We start from the raw sequence: 23,380 nt of genomic DNA on the forward strand, positions 1-23,380 counted from the left end.
TTTTTAAAGTAATAGGTGTGGGGTTTTCAACACTGGAAACACCGCGGCCAGTGGTCTCCTAGGCTCCCGATCCGCTCCCCTTCATCTCTTGACTGGGGAGGGGCTTCTGGGAGTCCAGGGGGCTGCAGGGAGGCGCAAGGGCTGGGGGGTGTCACACGCACACATCTCACATACTTGTATTCACCCTTACTGTGACACGGGAGGGTAAAGGTCATTATACTGTAGGTGTCATGGAAGAAATTGCTCCCGTGGGGAAAACATTTTTTATTCGGAGTAGATAGCAAGCAGAGATTCAGGCCGGGCATGCCATGTTTTCCTGTTGCAGCCTCGTGATCTGGCATTGACCATAGTGCCCATTTCTCAAAGCAGCGTGACTGTGAGCAGAGGTGATTGCACTTACAATGATCTCTGCAGGTGGCCCACCCCAAATGTGGTGCCCTAATCACTACAGCACAGAGGAGGGGTCCCAGAGCAGGCTAAAGTGTGTATAGACCACATGCACAAACGCCACTTTATTTGTTCACAAGTTGTGATCTATGACTAATCCACGTGACGTGCAACAAAGTGTAATGCCACCACTACTGTCCCTTCTATTCCACTGCCTGCTCCACGTCCTTCCTCTCCCCTTCTTCATGCTGGCCTTTGGGGCTGGCCCTGTTGGCTGTGTGAGAGCCAGACGGGCTAGCAGCTGAAGAGCGAGGTGGGGTTTTGGCTGCGACCTCTCTTGTTGGGGTGACTGGAGCGCCTTGGCTCTTAGGGCTGGGGCTCTTCTTCTGGGGTTCCTGTTTCTCATCGGTAATCTGTCCAAAAAAATGTGAGACACAAAGACATAAATATTCAAGAGGGGAAGAATCAAAGGGAATTGGTAATGAATAAAACTAAGCTTAGAAGCTGACAATCTATGTAGTTGGTATAGTTATTGTCTCTTGCACGGGATGATCTGGAATTCCTGTAATGAGGAACGTACCCCAGACTGCAGCGTAGTGTTTAGAAGCAGTACGTAGATATGGGTCTGGTCAGGTAATATAAATGGAAATTGCTTGATAAATGAAAAGAGTGCAGCAAAATATACACTTTATACTGGAGATTGAGGCTCATGTCTTAGGCGGGGGCATAAAATCAGCGAAGAAGCAGATTAACAGTTCTTCCACATGGCCAGGTAGACCGAGGTGGTGCAACTCTCATTATGCTGTTGAGGTTTTGTCTCCTCCTAAAGATTCTGTGCCATGTGGTGTTGGAATCTTGGAGCATGGAGGCATTTAAGGATGAGTGGGGGAGTTGGCGAGGTCACTTTGGGGTTGTTTTTAATTTACTGAAATAAAGTATAATGCAGACCTTTTGCAGGTTGGAGGGCTGCGTGTGCGTCAGTGGAAGAATGTCAGGTGGCTGATGACTGGTGTAGAGGGCTTGGTAATTGAATAGAGGGGGTAGGGGTAGGTAATCATCTAAAACCACCTAGGGGGAGTTAAGGTGGCTCAGTAATGTAATAAGCTATGTAAAGATGAATTCCATGAGAAGGTTTGGAGGTGAGAAGAAAGTACTAGAGGCACAAAAAAACTTTTAAGAAGAAAGAATGACCACACACGTCACAGTGAGGTAGATGTATTAACATGGAGGAGGCATAAGGAAGCGATAAACCAGTGATAAGTGCAAGGTGATAAATGCACCAGCCAATCAGCTCCAATATGTAAATTAACAGGAGCTGATTGGCTGGTGTGTTTATCACCTTGCACTTATCACTGGTTTATCACTTCCTTATGCCTTCTCCAGGTTACTACATCTGCCCCACTGTCACATAACACAAACAGTCACAGCGCTGGTCTGATTCCTAAAACCTCTATATAAATGCTTATTCACGTATTTCATTCCATTACAAGGGAGAGCATTCCACAGAGTGAGAGTCTGGTAAGGGGGAGACTGTCACCGTGCGGGAGATACTGGTGTATTTGGGAACAGGAATTAGACAGATTCCATGTGCAGAGCAGGAATGGCGAATAATGATACTGTGATCCGGGCTGATGATATAACCAATAACGTAGCAGTACGGGGTGACTGCACTGCCGCATGTTCCCACATAGAGAAGGGAGCCAGGACGCACCTTGCCGGTGATATCCGGCCGCAGCCCGTTGCAGGCGCTGATGAGGGGTCCATTTCCCTGGATCCAGTCTACGAGGCGCTTTGAGGCATCTGCTGAGCGGGACGTTAAGCTTAGTTTAGTGGGGGGGATTCTTGTGGGCATATCCCAGGTTCCGATGAATGTTCCCCACGGACTGGCCTAAAAATGGTAAAACAGATGTTTGTGTGAAAGTAAAGATTAATACTTAATACGTGTTACTGACGAGTCTGCACAATGTCTATTGTGTCTACTAACCTAATGGGCTCTATTTACGAAGCAGCGGCGTTCTTTACACTGACTTAGCATGGCTTTACATTTCCATCTCCGACACGCCGAGAAGCGCAGCTTTGTAAATATAGCCCAAAGAAGTAATCCTTTATTGACCGCAACAGTGACATCTGCAGGTTATAAAGAGGTGCTTCATGCTGACGGTATATTTAATGACGAGTTTATAAAAGCCTTGACACCACATAGTAGTAGAAATAAACCTATAAAATATTCTCTGTTGTGTGGTAATGGAGGGTGAACTACTGTGTCTGACCAACTGTATTTACTCCTAAAATGTGCATTCTACACTTTTATTACATATAATAATAATAATAATAATCTAAACATAAAGAGGAAACCATCTCACCTTTGACCTGGGGACAGACGGCAGCAGATGGCCTCTCTCATTAGCGATGAACTGCGTGTAGCCTTCGTGGGTGGAGGGCCGCTGAAACACACATTCACAATGAATAGAGACGCACTTAGGACCCCCAACCCACCTCTTGTGTACCAGTTTGCAGCCTCGTCACCCCCTGTTCCCGATAAGCACATTTATTATGTCTTAAAGTAATATTTAAATAAGATTTTACTCACCGGTAAATCTATTTCTCGTAGTCCGTAGTGGATGCTGGGAACTCCGTAAGGACCATGGGGAATAGCGGCTCCGCAGGAGACTGGGCACAACTAAAGGAAGCTTTAGGACTACCTGGTGTGCACTGGCTCCTCCCACTATGACCCTCCTCCAGACCTCAGTTAGGATACTGTGCCGGGAAGAGCTGACACAATAAGGAAGGATTTTGAATCCCGGGTAAGACTCATACCAGCCACACCAATCACACCGTATAACTCGTGATATTATACCCAGTTAACAGTATGAAATATAACTGAGCCTCACTAACAGAAGGCTCATAACAATAACCCGTTAGTTAGGCAATAACTATATACAAGTATTGCAGACAATCCGCACTTGGGATGGGCGCCCAGCATCCACTACGGACTACGAGAAATAGATTTACCGGTGAGTAAAATCCTATTTTCTCTGACGTCCTAGTGGATGCTGGGAACTCCGTAAGGACCATGGGGATTAAACCAAAGCTCCCAAACGGGCGGGAGAGTGCGGATGACGCTGCAGCACCGAATGAGCAAACTCAAGGTCCTCCTCAGCCAGGGTATCAAACTTCTAGATTTTTGCAAACATGTTTGAACCCGACCAAGTAACAGCTCGGCAAAGTTGTAAAGCCGAGACCCCTCGGGCAGCCGCCCAAGAAGAGCCCACTTTCCTCGTGGAATGGGCTTTTACAGATTTAGGGTGCGGCAGTCCAGCCGCAGAATGTGCAAGTTGAATCGTGCTACAGATCCAGCGAGCAATAGTCTGCTTAGAAGCAGGAGCACCCAGCTTGTTGGGTGCATACAGGATAAATAGAGAGTCCGTTTTCCTGACTCCAGCCGTCCTGGAAACATATATTTCTCTAACGTCCTAAGTGGATGCTGGGGACTCCGTCAGGACCATGGGGATAGCGGCTCCGCAGGAGACAGGGCACAAAAGTAAAAGCTTTAGGATCAGGTGGTGTGCACTGGCTCCTCCCCCTATGACCCTCCTCCAAGCCTCTGTTAGATTTTTGTGCCCGGCCGAGAAGGGTGCAATCTAGGTGGCTCTCCTAAAGAGCTGCTTAGAGTAAAAGTTTGTTAGGTTTTTTATTTTCAGTGAGTCCTGCTGGCAACAGGCTCACTGCATCGAGGGACTTAGGGGAGAGAAGTGAACTCACCTGCGTGCAGGATGGATTGGCTTCTTAGGCTACTGGACACCATTAGCTCCAGAGGGAGTCGGAACACAGGTCTCACCCTGGGGTTCGTCCCGGAGCCGCGCCGCCGACCCCCTTGCAGATGCCGAAAAGTGAAGAGGTCCAGAAACGGCGGCAGAAGACTCTTCAGTCTTCATAAGGTAGCGCACAGCACTGCAGCTGTGCGCCATTGTTGTCAGCACACTTCATAGCAGCGGTCACTGAGGGTGCAGGGCGCTGGGGGGGGGGGGCGCCCTGGGCAGCAATGATAGTACCTTATTCTGGCTAAAAATACATCACATATAGCCCCTGGGGGCTATATGGATGTATTTAACCCCTGCCAGGTCTCAGAAAAACGGGAGAAGAAGCCCGCCGAAAAGGGGGCGGGGCCTATTCTCCTCAGCACACAGCGCCATTTTCCCTCACAGAAATGCTGGTGGGAAGGCTCCCAGGCTCTCCCCTGCACTGCACTACAGAAACAGGGTTAAAACAGAGAGGGGGGGCACTTATTTGGCGATATGTATATATATATATATATATATATATATATATATATTAAAATGCTATAAGGGAAAAACACTTATATAAAGGTTGTCCCTGTATAATTATAGCGTTTTTGGTGTGTGCTGGCAAACTCTCCCTCTGTCTCCCCAAAGGGCTAGTGGGGTCCTGTCCTCTATCAGAGCATTCCCTGTGTGTGTGCTGTGTGTCGGTACGTGTGTGTCGACATGTATGAGGACGATGTTGGTGAGGAGGCGGAGCAATTGCCTGAAATGGTGATGTCACTCTCTAGGGAGTCGACACCGGAATGGATGGCTTATTTAAGGAATTACGTGATAATGTCAACACGCTGCAAGGTCGGTTGACGACATGAGACGGCCGGCAAACAAATTAGTACCTGTCCAGGCGTCTCAAACACCGTCAGGGGCTGTAAAACGCTCATTTACCTCAGTCGGTCGACACAGACACAGACACGGACACTGACTCCAGTGTCGACGGTGAAGAAACAAACGTATTTTCCTTTAGGGCCACACGTTACATGTTAAGGGCAATGAAGGAGGTGTTACATATTTCTGATACTACAAGTACCACAAGAAGGGTATTATGTGGGGTGTGAAAAAACTACCTGTAGTTTTTCCTGAATCAGATAAATTAAATGAAGTGTGTGATGATGCGTGGGTTTCCCCCGATAGAAAATTATTGGCGGTATACCCTTTCCCGGCAGAAGTTAGGGCGCGTTGGGAAACACCCTTTAGGGTGGATAAGGCGCTCACACGCTTATCAAAACAAGTGGCGGTACCGTCTCCAGATAGGGCCGCCCTCAAGGAGCCAGCTGAGAGGCTGGAAAATATCCTAAAAAGGTATATACACACATACTGGTGTTATACTGCGACCAGCGATCGCCTCAGCCTGGATGTGCAGCGCTGGGGTGGCTTGGTCGGATTCCCTGACTGAAAATATTGATACCCTTGACAGGGACAGTATTTTATTGACTATAGAGCATTTAAAGGATGCATTTCTATATATGCGAGATGCACAGAGGGATATTTGCACTCTGGCATCAAGAGTAAGTGCGATGTCCATATCTGCCAGAAGATGTTTATGGACACGACAGTGGTCAGGTGATGCAGATTCCAAACGGCACATGGAAGTATTGCCGTATAAAGGGGAGGAGTTATTTGGGGTCGGTCCATCGGACCTGGTGGCCTCGGCAACAGCTGGAAAATCCACCTTTTTTACCCCAAATCACATCTCAGCAGAAAAAGACACCGTCTTTTCAGCCTCAGTCCTTTCGTCCCCATAAGGGCAAGCGGGCAAAAGGCCAGTCATATCTGCCCAGGGATAGAGGAAAGGGAAGAAGACTGCAGCAGGCAGCCCATTCCCAGGAACAGAAGCCCTCCACAGCTTCTGCCAAGTCCTCAGCATGACGCTGGGGCCGTACAAGCGGACTCAAGTGCGGTGGGGGGTCGTCTCAAGAGTTTCAGCGCGTAGTGGGCTCACTCGCAAGTGGACCCCTGGATCCTACAAGTAGTATCCCAGGGGTACAGACTGGAAATTCGAGACGTCTCCCCCTCGCAGGCTCCTGATGTCTGCTTTACCAACGTCTTCCTCCGACAGGGAGGCAGTATTGGAAACAATTCACAAGCTGTATTCCCAGCAGGTGATAATCAAAGTACCCCTCCTACAACAAGGAAAGGGGTATTATTCCACACTATATTGTGGTACTGAAGCCAGACGGCTCGGTGAGACCTATTCTAAATGGGAAATCTTTGAACACTTACATACAAAGGTTCAAATCAAGATGGAGTCACTCAGAGCAGTGATAGCGAACCAGGAAGAAGGGGACTATATGGTGTCCCTGGACATCAAGGATGCTTACCTCCATGTCCCAAATTGCCCTTCTCACCAAGGGTACCTCAGGTTCGTGGTACGGAACTGTCACTATCAGTTTCAGACGCTGCCGTTTGGATTGTCCACGGCACCCCGGGTCTTTACCAAAGTAATGGCCAAAATGATGATTCTTCTTCAAAGAAAAGGCGTCTTAATTATCCCTTAATTGGACGATCTCCTGATAAGGGCAAGGTCCAGAGAACAGTTGGAAGTCGGAGTAGCACTATCTCAAGTAGTTCTACGACAGCACGGGTGGATTCTAAATATCCAAAATCACAGCCGTTTCCGACGACACGTCTGCTGTTCCTAGGGATGGTTCTGGACACAGTCCAGAAAAAGGTGTTTCTCCCGGAGGAGAAAGCCAGGGAGTTATCCGAGCTAGTCAGGAACCTCCTAAAACCAGGAAAAGTGTCAGTGCATCATTGCACAAGAGTCCTGGGAAAAATGGTGGCTTATTACGAAGCGATTTCATTCGGCAGATTCCACGCAAGAACTTTTCAGTGGGATCTGCTGGACAAATGGTCCGGATCGCATTTTCAGATGCATCAGCGGATAACCCTATCTCCAAGGACAAGGGTGTCTCTCCTGTGGTGGTTACAGAGTGCTCATCTTCTAGAGGGCCGCAGATTCGGCATTCAGGATTGGATGCTGGTGACCACGGAGGCCAGCCCGAGAGGCTGGGGAGCAGTCACACAGGGGAAAATTTTTTTTTTTTTCCAGGGAGTGTGATCAAGTCTGGAGATTTTTCTCCACATAAATATACTGGAGCTAAGGGCAATTTACAATGCTCTAAGCTTAGCAAGACCTCTGCTTCAAGGTCAGCCGGTATTGATCCAGTGGGACAACATCACGGCAGTTGCCCACGTAAACAGACAGGGCGGCACAAGAAGCAGGAGGGCAATGGCAGAAACTGCAAGGATTTTTCGCTGGGCGGAAAATCATGTGATAGCACTGTCAGCAGTGTTCATTCCGGGAGTGGACAACTGGGAAGCAGACTTCCTCAGCAGGCACAACCTCCACCCGGGAGAGTGGGGACTTCATCGGGAAGTCTTCCACATGATTGTGAACCGTTGGAAAAGACCAAAGGTGGACATGATGGCGTTCCGCCTGAACAAAAAACTGGACAAGTATTGCGCCAGGTCAAAAGACCCTCAGGCAATAGCTGTGGACGTCTCTGGTAACACCGTGGGTGTACCAGTCGGTGTATGTCTTCCCTCCTCTGCTTCTCATACCCAAGGTATTGAGAATTATAAGACGTAGAGGAGTAAGAACTATACTCGTGGCTCCGGATTGGCCAAGAAGGACTTGGTACCCGGAACTTCAAGAGATGCTCACAGAGGACTCATGGCCTCTGCCGCTAAGAAGGGACTTGCTTCAGCAAGTACCATGTCTGTTCCAAGACTTACCGCGGCTGCGTTTGACGGCATGGCGGTTGAACGCCGGATCCTAAGGGAAAAAGGCATTCCGGAAGAGGTCATTCCTACCCTGGTCAAAGCCAGGAAGGAGGTGACCGCACAACATTATCACCACATGTGGCGAAAATATGTTGCGTGTTGGTGTGAGGCCAGGAAGGCCCCATGAAGAAATTTCAACTCGGTCGTTTCCTGCATTTCCTGCAAACAGGAGTGTCTATGGGCCTCAAATTGTCATTAAGGTTCAAATTTCGGCCCTGTCGATTTTCTTCCAGAAAGAATTGGCTTCAGTTCCTGAAGTCCAGAAGTTTGTCAAGGGAGTACTGCATATACAACCCCCTTTTGTGCCTCCAGTGGCACTGTGGGATCTCAACGTAGTTCTGGGATTCCTAAAATCACATTGGTTTAAACCGCTCAAATCTGTGGATTTGAAATATCTCACAGGGAAAGTGACCATGCTGTTGGCCCTGGCCTCGGCCAGGCGAGTGTCAGAATTGGCGGCGTTTGTCTCAAAAAAGCCCATATCTGATTGTCCATTCGGACAGGGCAGAGCTGCGGACTCATCCCCAGTTTCTCCCTAAGGTGGTGTCAGTGTTTCACCTGAACCAGCTTATTGTGGTACCTGCGGCTACTAGGGACTTGGAGGACTCCAAGTTGCTAGATGTTGTCAGGGCCCTGAAAATATAGTTTCCAGGACGGCTGGAGTCAGGAAAACTGACTTGCTGTTATCCTGTATGCACCCAACAAACTGGGTGCTCTTGCTTCTAAGCAGACGATTGCTAGTTGGATGTGTAGTACAATTCAGCTTGCACATTCTGTGGCAGGCCTGCCACAGCCAAAATATGTAAATGCCCATTCCACAAGGAAGGTGGGCTCATCTTGGGCGGCTGCCCGAGGGGTCTCGGCTTTACAACTTTGCCGAGCTGATACTTGGTCAGGGGCACACCCTGACTGAGGAGGACCTGGAGTTCTCTCATTCGGTGCTGCAGAGTCATCCGCACTCTCCCGCCCGTTTGGGAGCTTTGGTATAATCCCCATGGTCCTGACGGAGTCCCCAGCATCCACTTAGGACGTTAGAGAAAATAAGAATTTACTTACCGATAATTCTATTTCTCGTAGTCCGTAGTGGATGCTGGGCGCCCATCCCAAGTGCGGATTGTCTGCAATATTTGTACATAGTTATTGTTACAAAAATCGGGTTATTATTGTTGTGAGCCATCTTTTCAGAGGCACCGCTGTTATCATGCTGTTAACTGGGTTCAGATCACAGGTTGTACAGTGTGATTGGTGTGGCTGGTATGAGTCTTACCCGGGATTCAAAATCCTTCCTTATTGTGTACGCTCGTCCGGGCACAGTATCCTAACTGAGGCTTGGAGGAGGGTCATAGGGGGAGGAGCCAGTGCACACCACCTGATCCTAAAGCTTTTACTTTTGTGCCCTGTCTCCTGCGGAGCCGCTATCCCCATGGTCCTGACGGAGTCCCCAGCATCCACTACGGACTACGAGAAATAGAATTATCGGTAAGTAAATTCTTATTTTTCAGGGCCCTGACTACGTCCAGTAACTTGGAGTCCTTCAAGTCCCACGTAGCCGCAGGCACCACAATAGGTTGGTTCACATGAAAAGCTGATACCACCTTAGGAAGGAATTGGGAACGAGTCCTCAATTTCGCCCTATCCATATGAAAATCAGATAAGGGCTTTTACATGACAAAACCGCCAATTCTGATACACGCCTGGCCGACGCCAAGGCCAACCGCATGACCACTTTCCACGTGAGGTATTTTAGCTCTACGGATTTAAGTGGCTCAACCCAATGCGACTTCAGGAAATCCAACACCACGTTGAGATCCCACGGTGCCACTAGAGGCACAAACGGGGGCTGAATATGCAGCACTCCCTTAACAAAAGTCTGAACTTCAGGCAGTGAAGCCAGTTCTTTTTGGAAGAAAATGTACAGAGCCGAAATCTGGACCTTAACGTAACCCAATTTTAGGCCCGTAGTCACTCCTGACTGTAGGAAGTGCAGAAATCGACCCAGTTGAAATTCCTCCGTTGGGGCCTTCCTGGCCTCACACCAAGCAACATATTTTTGCCATATGCGGTGATAATATTTTGCGATCACATCTTTCCTAGCCTTAATCAGCGTAGGAATGACTTCCTCCGGAATGCCTTTTTCCTTTAGGATCCGGTGTTCAACCGCCATGCCGTCAAACACAGCCGTGGTAAGTCTTGGAACAGGCAGGGCCCCTGCTGCAGCAGGTCCTGTCTGAGCGGCAGAGGCCATGGGTCCTCTGAGATCATTTCTTGAAGTTCTGGGTACCAAGCTCTTCTTGGCCAATCCGGAACCACGAGTATAGTTCTTACTCCTCTCCTTCTTAGTATTCTCCATATCTTGGGTATGAGAGGCAAAGGAAGGAACACATACACCGACTGGTACACCCACGGTGTTACCAGAGCGTCCACAGCTATCGCCTGAGGGTCCCTTGACCTGGCGCAATATCTTTTTAGCTTTATGTTGAGGCGGGACGCCATTATGTCCACCTGTGGCCTTTCCCAATGGTGTACAATCATTTTGAAGACTTCTGGATGAAGTCCCCACTCTCCCGGGTGGAGGTCGTGCCTGCTGAGAAAGTCTGCTTCCCAGTTGTCCACTACGGGGATGAACACTGCTGACAGTGCTAACACATGATTTTCTGCCCATCGGAAAATCCTTGTGGCTTCTGCCATCACCATCCTGCTTCTTGTGCCGCCCTGCTGGTTTACATGGGCGACCGCCGTGATGTTGTCTGACTGGATCAGCACCGGCTGGTGTTGAAGCAGGGTCTAGCCTGACTTAGGGCATTGTGAATGGCCCTTAGTCCCAGAATATTTAGGTGTAGGGAAGTCTCCAGACTTGACCATAGTCCTTGGAAGTTTCTTCCCTGTGTGACTGCCCCCCAGCCTCGAAGGCTGGCATCTGTGGTCACCAGGACCCAGTCCTGTATGCCGAATCTGCGGCCCCCTAAAAGATGAGCACTCTGCAGCTACCACAACAGCGACACCCTGGCCCTTGGAGACAGGGTTATCAGCCGATGCATCTGAAGATGCGACCCGGACCACTTGTCCAACAGATCCCACTGGAAGATCCTTGCATGGAACCTACCGAATGGAATTTCTTCGTAAGAAGCTACCATCTTTCCCAGGACTCGCGTGCATTGATGCACCGACACCTGTATTTGTATTAGGAGGTCTCTGATTAGAGATGACAACTCCTTGGCCTTCTCCTCCGGGAGAAACCCTTTTTCCTGTTCTGTGTCCAGAACCATACCCAGGAACAGTAGACGCGTCGTAGGAACCAGCTGCGACTTTGGACTATTCAGAATCCAGCCGTGCTGTTGTAGCACTTCCCGAGAGAGTGCTACTCCGACGAACAACTGCTCCCTGGACCTCGCCTTTATAAGGAGATCGTCCAAGTACGGGATAATTATAACTCCCTTTTTTTTGAAGGAGTATCATCATTTCGGCCATTACCTTGGTAAATACCCTCGGTGCCGGGGACAGACCAACGGCAACGTCAGGAATTGGTAATGACAGTCCTGTACCACAATTTTGAGGTACTCCTGGTGAGGAGGGTAAATGGGGAAATGCAGGTAAGCATCCTTGATGTCCAGTGATACCATGTAATCCCCTTCGTCCAGGCTTGCAACAACCGCCCTGAGCGATTCCATTTTGAACTTGAACCTTCGTATATAAGTGTTCAAGGATTTCAATTTTAGAATGGGTCTCACCGAACCGTCTGGTTTCGGTACCACAAACATTGTGGAATAGTAACCCCAGCCTTGTTGAAGGAGGGGTACCGTGATTATCACCTGCTGGAAGTACAGCTTGTGAATTGCCGCCAGTACTACCTCTCCTCGAGGGCAGTAGGCAAGGCTGATTTGAGGTAACGGCGAGGGGGAGTCGCCCCGAAACTCCAGCTTTTATCCCTGTGATACTACTTGCAGAACCCAGGGAACCACCTGTGAGCGAGCCCACTGGTCGCTGAAGTTCCCGAGACGCGCCCCCACCGCACCTGGCTTCACCTGTGGAGCCCCAGCGTCATGCGGTGGACTCAGAGGAAGCGGGGGAAGATTTTTGATCCTGGGAACTGGCTGTCTGGTGCAGCTTTTTCCCTCTTCCCTTGTCTCTGTGCAGAAAGGAAGCGCCTTTAACCCGCTTGCTTTTCTGAAGCCGAAAGGACTGTACCTTATAATACGGTGCTTTCTTAGGCTGTGAGGAAACTTGAGGTAAATTTTTTCCTTTCCAGCTGTTGCTGTGGATACGAGGTCCCAGAGACCATCCCCAAACAATTCCTCACCCTTATAAGGCAGAATCTCATGTGCCTTTTAAAGTCAGCATCGCCTGTCCACTGCCGGGTCCCTAATACCCTCCTGGCAGAATGGACATTGCATTAATTCTGGATGCCAGCCGGCAAATATCCCTCTGTGCATCCCTCATATATAAGACGACATCTTTAATATGCTCTATGGTTAGCAAATAGTATCCCTGTCCTGACAGGGTAAATGACCACGCTGCAGCAGCACTATCCATGCTGAGGCAATTGCAGGTCTCAGTATAGTACCTGAGTGTGTATATACAGACTTCAGGATAGCCTCCTGCTTTTTATCAGCAGGCTCCTTCAAAGTGGCCGTATCCTAAGACGGCAGTGCCACCTTTTTTTGACAAACGTGTGAGCGCCTTATCCACCCTAGGGGATATCTCCCAACGTGACCTATCCTCTGGCGGGAAAGGGTACGCCATCAGTAACTTTATAGAAATTACCAGTTTCTTATCGGGGGAACCCACGCTTCTTCACACACTTTATTCACTCATCTGATGGGGGAACAAAACACTGTCTGCTTTTTCTCCCCAAACATGAAACCCCTTTTTTTTTTTGGTACCTGGGTTAATGTCAGAAATGTGTAACACATTTTTCATTGCCGAGATCATGCAACGGATGTTCCTAGTGGATTGTGTATATGTCTCAACCTCGTCGACACTGGAGTCAGACTCCGTGTCGACATCTGTGTCTGCCATCTGAGGTAGCAGGCGTTTTTGAGCCCCTGATGGCCTTTGAGACGCCTGGGCAGGCGCGGGCTGAGAAGCCGGCTGTCCCACAGCTGTTACGTCATCCAGCCTTTTATGTAAGGAGTTGACACTGTCGGTTAATACCTTCCACCTATCCATCCACTCTGGTGTCGGCCCCACAGGGGGCGACATCACATTTATCGGCATCTGCTCCGCCTCCACATAAGCCTCCTCATCAACCATGTCGACACAGCCGTACCGACACACCGCACACACACAGGGAATGCTCTGACTGAGGACAGGACCCCACAAAGTCCTTTGGGGAGACAGAGAGAGAGTATGCCAGCACACACCAGAGCGCTAAATAATGCAGGGATTCACACTACCCACAGTGATTTTTCCCTTATAGCTGCTATAATACACATATTTGCGCCTAAATTTAGTGCCCCCCCCCCCTCTCTTTTTAACCCTTTGAGCCTGAAAACTACAGGGGAGAGCCTGGGGAGCTGTCTTCCAGCTGCACTGTGAAGAGAAAATGGCGCCAGTGTGCTGAGGGAGATAGCCCCGCCCCTTTTTCGGCGGACTTTCTCCCGCTTTTTTATGGATCCTGGCAGGGGTATTTTACACATATATAGCCTCTAGGACTATATATTGTGTTATTTTGCTAGACAAGGTGTTAATATTGCTGCTCAGGGCGCCCCCCCCCAGCGCCCTGCACCCATCAGTGACCGGAGTGTGAGGTGTGCATGAGGAGCAATGGCGCACAGCTGCAGTGCTGTGCGCTACCTTGTTGAAGACCGAAGTCTTCTGCCGCCGATTTTCCGGACCATCTTCTTGCTTCTGGCTCTGTAAGAGGGACGGCGGCGCGGCTCCGGGACCGGACGATCGAGGTCGGGCCCTGTGTTCGATCCCTCTGGAGCTAATGGTGTCCAGTAGCCTAAGAAGCCCAAGCTAGCTGCAAGCAGGTAGGTTCGCTTCTTCTCCCCTTAGTCCCTCGTAGCAGTGAGTCTGTTGCCAGCAGATCTCACTGAAAATAAAAAACCTAAAATAAACTTTCTTTTTCTAGGAGCTCAGGAGAGCCCCTAGTGTGCATCCAGCTCAGCCGGGCACAAGAATCTAACTGAGGTCTGGAGGAGGGTCATAGTGGGAGGAGCCAGTGCACACCAGGTAGTCCTAAAGCTTTCTTTAGTTGTGCCCAGTCTCCTGCGGAGCCGCTATTCCCCATGGTCCTTACGGAGTTCCCAGCATCCACTAGGACGTCAGAGAAAGTTAGTTATACAGTATATTGTTTATTTTTCAAAACATTTTAATGATATGTTTTTGCATCTACAATCACAGAAGTATAGTGTTCAGCGCCCCCTGCTGTTTATAAGGTATAATACAGCCACAGTGCCCCCTTCTGTCTGTTACTGATAACCTGAATACTCTGGTTATTATTACACAGACCAAGTAGACGTTGTTCTAGGATCAGTAAAAGTCTCCCCTGGAGGCACGCAAAGTAGGGATAACTCCCTGCCCTGCCATTTATATACAGGAAATCCGACTCTCGTTACCTCTTTGTAGGGTTTGGGGATGTTCCAGTTCTGCAGTGTATTGGAGTTGAAAGAACTCTGATACTGTGAATGAGAAAGATACCATGAGTTACTAATGTCACCGTATGCACTAAGGACTGAGGTACAGTTGTGTGCAGGAGTATTTTTGGGGAGAGAAAATTCCACTTGATTGTACAGTATGTGTGCAAAACATTCTTACACATCTATCCATATGCGGATTCGGATGGATTTTGTGCTTACTCCTCCAGAGGAGAAGTGCCGGAGGGTACGTGTGCAAGCGTAGGCTGAGTACAGTAATGGCGTCCAATGCAGACAACAACCTGGTGCATGTACTACTTATACTACTGTTCTCTCCTGGTACCAACCTGGTGCATGTACTACTTATACTACTGTTCTCTCCTGGTACCAACCTGGTGCATGTACTACTTATACTACTGTTCTCTCCTGGTACCAACCTGGTGCATGTACTACGTATACTACTATTCTCTCCTAGCACCAACCTGGTGCATGTACTACTTATACTACTGTTCTCTCCTGGCTCCAACCTGGTGCATGTACTACTTATACTACTGTTCTCTCCTGGCACCAACCTGGTGCATGTACTACTTATACTACTGTTCTTTCCTGGCACCAACCTGGTGCATGTACTACTTATACTACTGTTCTCTCCTGGCTCCAACCTGGTGCATGTACTACTTATACTACTGTTCTCTCCTAGCACCAACCTGGTGCATGTACTACTTATACTACTGTTCTTTCCTGGCACCAACCTGGTGCATGTACTACTTATACTACTGTTCTCTCCTGGTACCAACCTGGTGAATGTACTACTTATACTACTGTTCTCTCCTGGCAGCAACCTGGTGCATGTACTACTTATACTACTGTTCTCTCCTGGCACCAACCTGGTGCATGTACTACTTATACTACTGTTCTCTCCTGGCACCAACCTGGTGCATGTACTACTTATACTACTGTTCTCTCCTGGCTCCAACCTGGTGCATGTACTACTTATACTACTGTTCTCTCCTGGCTCCAACCTGGTGCATGTACTACTTATACTACTGTTCTCTCCTGGCACCAACCTGGTGCATGTACTACTTATACTACTGTTCTTTCCTGGCACCAACCTGGTGCATGTACTACTTATACTACTGTTCTCTCCTGGCTCCAACCTGGTGCATGTACTACTTATACTACTGTTCTCTCCTGGCACCAACCTGGTGCATGTACTACTTATACTACTGTTCTTTCCTGGCACCAACCTGGTGCATGTACTACTTATACTACTGTTCTCTCCTGGTACCAACCTGGTGCATGTTCTACTTATACTACTGTTCTCCCCTGGTACCAACCTGGTGCATGTACTACTTATACTACTGTTCTCCCCTGGTACCAACCTGGTGCATGTACTACTTATACTACTGTTCTCCCCTGGTACCAACCTGGTGCATGTACTACTTATACTACTGTTCTCTCCTGGTACCAACCTGGTGCATGTATTACTTATACTACTGTTCTCCCCTGGTACCAACCTGGTGCATGTACTACTTATACTACTGTTCTCTCCTGGTACCAACCTGGTGCATGTACTACTTATACTACTGCTCTCTCCTGGTACCAACCTGGTGCATGTACTACTTATACTACTGTTCTCTCCTGGTACCAACCTGGTGCATGTACTACTTATACTACTGTTCTCTCCTGGCACCAACCTGGTGCATGTACTACTTATACTACTGTTCTCTCCTGGCACCAACCTGGTGCATGTACTACTTATACTACTGTTCTTTCCTGGTACCAACCTGGTGCATGTACTACTTATACTACTGTTCTCTCCTGGCACCAACCTGGTGCATGTACTACTTATACTACTGTTCTCTCCTAGCAGCAACCTGGTGCATGTACTACTTATACTACTGTTCTCTCCTGGCACCAACCTGGTGCATGTACTACTTATACTACTGTTCTCTCCTGGTACCAACCTGGTGCATGTACTACTTATACTACTGTTCTCTCCTGGTACCAACCTGGTGCATGTACTACTTATACTACTGTTCTCTCCTGGTACCAACCTGGTGCATGTACTACTTATACTACTGTTCTCTCCTGGTACCAACCTGGTGCATGTACTACTTATACTACTGTTCTCCCCTGGTACCAACCTGGTGCATGTACTACTTATACTACTGTTCTCTCCTGGTACCAACCTGGTGCATGTACTACTTATACTACTGTTCTCTCCTGGTACCAACCTGGTGCATGTACTACTTATACTACTGTTCTCTCCTGGTACCAACCTGGTGCATGTACTACTTATACTACTGTTCTCTCCTGGTACCAACCTGGTGCATGTACTACTTATACTACTGTTCTCTCCTGGCTCCAACCTGGTGCATGTACTACTTATACTACTGTTCTCTCCTGGCACCAACCTGGTGCATGTACTACTTATACTACTGTTCTTTCCTGGTACCAACCTGGTGCATGTACTACTAATACTACTGTTCTCTCCTGGCACCAACCTGGTGCATGTACTACTTATACTACTGTTCTCTCCTGGCACCAACCTGGTGCATGTACTACTTATACTACTGTTCTCTCCTAGCACCAACCTGGTGCATGTACTACTTATACTACTGTTCTCTCCTGGCACCAACCTGGTGCATGTACTACTTATACTACTGTTCTTTCCTGGTGCATGTACTACTTATACTACTGTTCTCTCCTAGCACCAACCTGGTGCATGTACTACTTATACTACTGTTCTCTCCTGGCACCAACCTGGTGCATGTACTACTTATACTACTGTTCTCTCCTAGCACCAACCTGGTGCATGTACTACTTATACTACTGTTCTCTCCTGGTACCAACCTGGTGCATGTACTACTTATACTACGGTTCTCTCCTGGTACCAACCTGGTGCATGTACTACTTATACTACTGTTCTCTCCTGGCTCCAACCTGATGCATGTACTACTTATACTACTGTTCTCTCCTGGTACCAACCTGGTGCATGTACTACTTATACTACTGTTCTCTCCTGGTACCAACCTGGTGCATGTACTACTTATACTACTGTTCTCTCCTAGCACCAACCTGGTGCATGTACTACTTATACTACTGTTCTCTCCTGGTACGAACCTGGTGCGTGTACTACTTATACTACTGTTCTCTCCTAGCACCAACCTGGTGCATGTACTACTTATACTACTGTTCTCTCCTGGTACCAACCTGGTGCATGTACTACTTATACTACTGTTCTCTCCTGGCTCCAACCTGGCGCATGTACTACTTATACTACTGTTCTCTCCTGGCACCAACCTGGTGCATGTACTACTTATACTACTGTTCTCTCCTGGCACCAACCTGGTGCATGTACTACTTATACTACTGTTCTTTCCTGGCACCAACCTGGCGCATGTACTACTTATACTACTGTTCTCTCCTGGTACCAACCTGGCGCATGTACTACTTATACTACTGTTCTCTCCTGGCACCAACCTGGTGCATGTACTACTTATACTACTGTTCTTTCCTGGCACCAACCTGGTGCATGTACTACTTATACTACTGTTCTCTCCTGGCACCAACCTGGTGCATGTACTACTTATACTACTGTTCTTTCCTGGCACCAACCTGGCGCATGTACTACTTATACTACTGTTCTCTCCTGGCACCAACCTGGTGCATGTACTACTTATACTACTGTTCTCTCCTGGCACCAACCTGGTGCATGTACTACTTATACTACTGTTCTTTCCTGGCACCAACCTGGTGCATGTACTACTTATACTACTGTTCTCTCCTGGCTCCAACCTGGTGCATGTACTACTTATACTACTGTTCTCTCCTGGCACAAACCTGGTGCATGTACTACTTATACTACTGTTCTTTCCTGGCACCAACCTGGTGCATGTACTACTTATACTACTGTTCTCTCCTGGCACCAACCTGGTGCATGTACTACTTATACTACTGTTCTCTCCTGGCACCAACCTGGTGCATGTACTACTTATACTACTGTTCTCTCCTGGCTCCAACCTGGTGCATGTACTACTTATACTACTGTTCTCTCCTGGTACCAACCTGGTGCATGTACTACTTATACTACTGTTCTCTCCTGGTACCAACCTGGTGCATGTACTACTTATACTACTGTTCTCTCCTGGTACCAACCTGGTGCATGTACTACTTATACTACTGTTCTCTCCTGGTACCAACCTGGTGCATGTACCACTTATACTACTGTTCTCTCCTGGCACCAACCTGGTGCATGTACTACTTATACTACTGTTCTCTCCAGGCACCACCCTGGTGCATGTACTAATTATACTACTGTTCTCTCCAGGCACCAACCTGGTGCATGTACTACTTATACTACTGTTCTCTCCAGGCACCAACCTGGTGCATGTACTACTTATACTACTGTTCTCTCCTGGCACCAACCTGGTGCATGTACTACTTATACTACTGTTCTCTCCTGGCACCAACCTGGTGCATGTACTACTTATACTACTGTTCTTTCCTGGCACCAACCTGGTGCATGTACTACTTATACTACTGTTCTCTCCTGGCTCCAACCTGGTGCATGTACTACTTATACTACTGTTCTCTCCTGGTACCAACCTGGTGCATGTACTACTTATACTACTGTTCTCTCCTAGCACCAACCTGGTGCATGTACTACTTATACTACTGTTCTATCCTGGTACCAACCTGGCGCATGTACTACTTATACTACTGTTCTCTCCTGGCACCAACCTGGTGCATGTACTACTTATACTACTGTTCTCTTCTAGCACCAACCTGGTGCATGTACTACTTATACTACTGTTCTCTCCTGGTACCAACCTGGTGCATGTACTACTTATACTACTGTTCTCTCCTGACACCAACCTGGTGCATGTACTACTTATACTACTGTTCTCTCCTGGCACCAACCTGGTGCATGTACTACTTATACTACTGTTCTCTCCTAGCACCAACCTGGTGCATGTACTACTTATACTACTGTTCTCTCCTGGTACCAACCTGGTGCATGTACTACTTATACTACTGTTCTCTCCTGGTACCAACCTGGTGCATGTACTACTTATACAACTGTTCTCTCCTAGCACGAACCTGGTGCATGTACTACTTATACTACTGTTCTATCCTGGTACCAACCTGGTGCATGTACTACTTATACTACTGTTCTCTCCTAGCACCAACCTGGTGTATAAGTAGTACATGCACCAGGTTGGTGTCAGGAGAGAACAGTAGTATAAGTAGTACATGCACCAGGTTGGTACCAGGAGAGAACAGTAGTATAAGCTAGGAGAGAACAGCTTATACTACTGTTCTCTCCTGGCAGAGATCTGGTGCATGTACTACTTATACTACTGTTCTCTCCTAGCACCAACCTGGTGCATGTACTACTTATACTACTGTTCTCTCCTGGTACCAACCTGGTGCATGTACTACTTATACTACTGTTCTCTCCTGACACCAACCTGGTGCATGTACTACTTATACTACTGTTCTCTCCTGGTACCAACCTGGTGCATGTACTACTTATACTACTGTTCTCTCCTGGTACCAACCTGGTGCATGTACTACTTATACTACTGTTCTCTCCTGGCACCAACCTGGTGCATGTACTACTTATACTACTGTTCTCTCCTGGCAGCAATCTGGTGCATGTACTACTTATACTACTGTTCTCTCCTGGTACCAACCTGGTGCATGTACTACTTATACTACTGTTCTCTCCTGGCTCCAACCTGGTGCATGTACTACTTATACTACTGTTCTCTCCTAGCACCAACCTGGTGCATGTACTACTTATACTACTGTTCTCTCCTGGTACCAACCTGGTGCATGTACTACTTATACTACTGTTCTCTCCTGGTACCAACCTGGTGCATGTACTACTTATACTACTGTTTTCTCCTGGCACCAACCTGGTGCATGTACTACTTATACTACTGTTCTCTCCTGGTACCAACCTGGCGCATGTACTACTTATACTACTGTTCTCTCCTAGCAGCAATCTGGTGCATGTACTACTTATACTACTGTTCTCTCCTGGTACCAACCTGGTGCATGTACTACTTATACTACTGTTCTCTCCTGGCTCCAACCTGGTGCATGTACTACTTATACTACTGTTCTCTCCTAGCACCAACCTGGTGCATGTACTACTTATACTACTGTTCTCTCCTGGTACCAACCTGGTGCATGTACTACTTATACTACTGTTCTCTCCTGGTACCAACCTGGTGCATGTACTACTTATACTACTGTTTTCTCCTGGCACCAACCTGGTGCATGTACTACTTATACTACTGTTCTCTCCTGGTACCAACCTGGCGCATGTACTACTTATACTACTGTTCTCTCCTGGTACCAACCTGGTGCATGTACTACTTATACTACTGTTCTCTCCTGGCACCAACCTGGTGCATGTACTACTTATACTACTGTTCTCTCCTGGCACCAACCTGGTGCATGTACTACTTATACTACTGTTCTCTCCTGGTACCAACCTGGTGCATGTACTACTTATACTACTGTTCTTTCCTGGTACCAACCTGGTGCATGTACTACTTATACTACTGTTCTCTCCTGGCACCAACCTGGTGCATGTACTACTTATACTACTGTTCTCTCCTGGTACCAACCTGGTGCATGTACTACTTATACTACTGTTCTCTCCTGGCACCAACCTGGTGCATGTACTACTTATACTACTGTTCTCTCCTGGTACCAACCTGGTGCATGTACTACTTATACTACTGTTCTCTCCTGGCACCAACCTGGTGCATGTACTACTTATACTACTGTTCTCTCCTGGTACCAACCTGGTGCATGTACTACTTATACTACTGTTCTTTCCTGGTACCAACCTGGTGCATGTACTACTTATACTACTGTTCTCTCCTGGCAACAACCTGGTGCATGTACCACTTATACTACTGTTCTCTCCTAGCACCAACCTGGTGCATGTACTACTTATACTACTGTTCTCTCCTAGCACCAACCTGGTGCATGTACTACTTATACTACTGTTCTCTCCTGGCATCCACCTGGCGTATATACTGCCCCTATACTCCCAAAGTGATTACTGCTCAGTGTCCCTATACTCCCCAAGGGTTAATACTGCCCAGTGCCCATATACTTCCCAATATTGATTACTGCCCAGTGCTCCTATACTTTCCAAGGATGATTACTGCCCAATGCCCCTATACTCTCCCATAGTGATTACTGCCCAGTGCCCCTATACTCTCCCATAGTGATTACTGCCCAGTGCCCCTATACTCTCCCAAAGTGATTACTCCCCAATGCCCCTATACTCTCCCATAGTGATTACTACCCAGTGCCCCTATACTCCCCAATAGTGATTACTGCCCAGTGCCTCTATACTTCCCCCTAGTGATCGCTGCCCAGTGCCGCTATACTCTCCATAGTAATTACTGCCCAGTGCCCCTATACTCCCCCATAGTGATTACTGCCAAGTGCCCCTATACTCTCCCATAGTGATTACTGCCCAGTGCCGCTATACTCCCCAATAGTGATTACTGCCCAGTGCCGCTATACTCCCCAATAGTGATCACTGCCCAGTGCCCCTATACTCCCCCCTTAGTGATCGCTGCCCAGTGCCCCTATACTCCCCCATAGTGATTGCTGCCCTGTGCCCCTATACTCTACCGTAGTGATTACTGCCCAGTGCCCCTATACTCCCCCCTAGTGATCGCTGCCCAGTGCGCCTATACTCTCCATAGTGATTGCTGCCCAGTGTCCCTATACTCCCCCATAGTGATTACTGCCAAGTGCCCCTATACTCCCCCATAGTGATTACTGCCAAGTGCCCCTATACTCCCCCATAGTGATTACTGCCAAGTGCCCCTATACTCTCCCATAGTGATTACTGCCCAGTGCCCCTATACTCTCCCATAGTGATTACTGCTCAGTACCCGTATACTCCCCTATAGTGATTACTGCCCAGTGCCCCTATACTCTACATAGTGATTACTGCCCAGTGCCCCTATACTCTCCCATAGTGATTACTGCCCAGTACCCGTATACTCCCCAATAGTGATTACTGCCCAGTGCCCCTATATTCCCCAATAGTGATTGCTGCTCAGTACCCCTATACTCTCCATAGTGATTACTGCCCAGTGCTCCTATACTCTCCCATAGAGATTGCTGCCCAGTACCCCTATACTCTCCCATAGTGATTACTGCCCAGTGCCCCTATACCCTCCCATAGAGATTACTGCCCAGTGCCCCTAAACTCTCCCATAGTGATTACTGCCCAGTGCCCCTATACTCTCCCATAGAGATTACTGCCCAGTACCTGTATACTTCCCCATAGTGATTACTGCCCAGTGCCCCTATACTCTCCATAGTGATTACTGCCCAGTGCCCCTATACTCTCCCATAGAGATTACTGCCCAGTGCCCCTAAACTCTCCCATAGTGATTACTGCCAAGTACCCCTATACTCCCCCATAGTGATTACTGCCCCATGCCCCTATACTCCCCCATAGTGATTACTGCCCAGTGCCCCTATATTACCCCAGGCTGAATGCCCCTGTACCTGGTTGGCACTATAGTGTGCGGCCATGTTGCTGCTCCCTCCTCTCCTCTGTCTACACTACCGTCTCTTAGCAACAGTTACCAGGGGGGGCGGGGTCACTGACTCCTCCAGGGAGCCGCGCTTATAGGACGCGATGGAGCACGTGATTGCGGGGAAGATGGCGCCGGCCAGAACAACGTGGTGCTTATCATAGAGACTGGCAGCCTGCGGCTCCCCGGGTGCAGGACA

At 48.3% G+C, this 23,380-nt stretch overlaps 1 protein-coding gene across 2 annotated transcripts; it reads right to left on the reverse strand.

The window, feature by feature from the left end:
- Window positions 1–497: 497 nt before the first annotated feature.
- Window positions 498–23,274, reverse strand: CFAP126 (cilia and flagella associated protein 126). 2 transcript variants are annotated; one of them, XM_063946910.1, is made up of 5 exons: window positions 23,153–23,260; window positions 14,570–14,632; window positions 2,751–2,831; window positions 2,099–2,275; window positions 498–800 (listed from the first exon to the last, which is right to left on the reverse strand). In XM_063946910.1, exons 1-5 carry the CDS (start codon window positions 23,177–23,179, stop codon window positions 591–593), a joined length of 558 nt encoding a protein of 185 aa, XP_063802980.1. In that variant the 5' UTR covers window positions 23,180–23,260; the 3' UTR covers window positions 498–590. The 2 variants fall into 2 exon arrangements, with proteins under 2 accessions (XP_063802980.1, XP_063802981.1); XM_063946911.1 differs by lacking the exon at window positions 2,751–2,831 and having other exon boundaries at window positions 23,153–23,274.
- Window positions 23,275–23,380: the final 106 nt, after the last annotated feature.

The sequence above is a fragment of the Pseudophryne corroboree genome, chromosome 12 (genome assembly GCF_028390025.1).
Source record: "Pseudophryne corroboree isolate aPseCor3 chromosome 12, aPseCor3.hap2, whole genome shotgun sequence".
NCBI classification, from domain to species: Eukaryota; Metazoa; Chordata; class Amphibia; order Anura; family Myobatrachidae; genus Pseudophryne; species Pseudophryne corroboree.

Bases quoted from the DNA above. Each gene is read 5' to 3' on its own strand.
- CFAP126 (XM_063946910.1), bottom strand. From the start codon at position 23,179: ATGGCCGCACACTATAGTGCCAACCAG. The intron at 2,832-14,569 runs GTAACGAGAGTC...TGTGTGTTTCAG, and splicing joins TCCCCAAACCCTACAAAGAG to CGGCCCTCCACCCACGAAGG. The intron at 2,276-2,750 runs GTGAGATGGTTT...TACCATTTTTAG, and splicing joins CGTCTGTCCCCAGGTCAAAG to GCCAGTCCGTGGGGAACATT.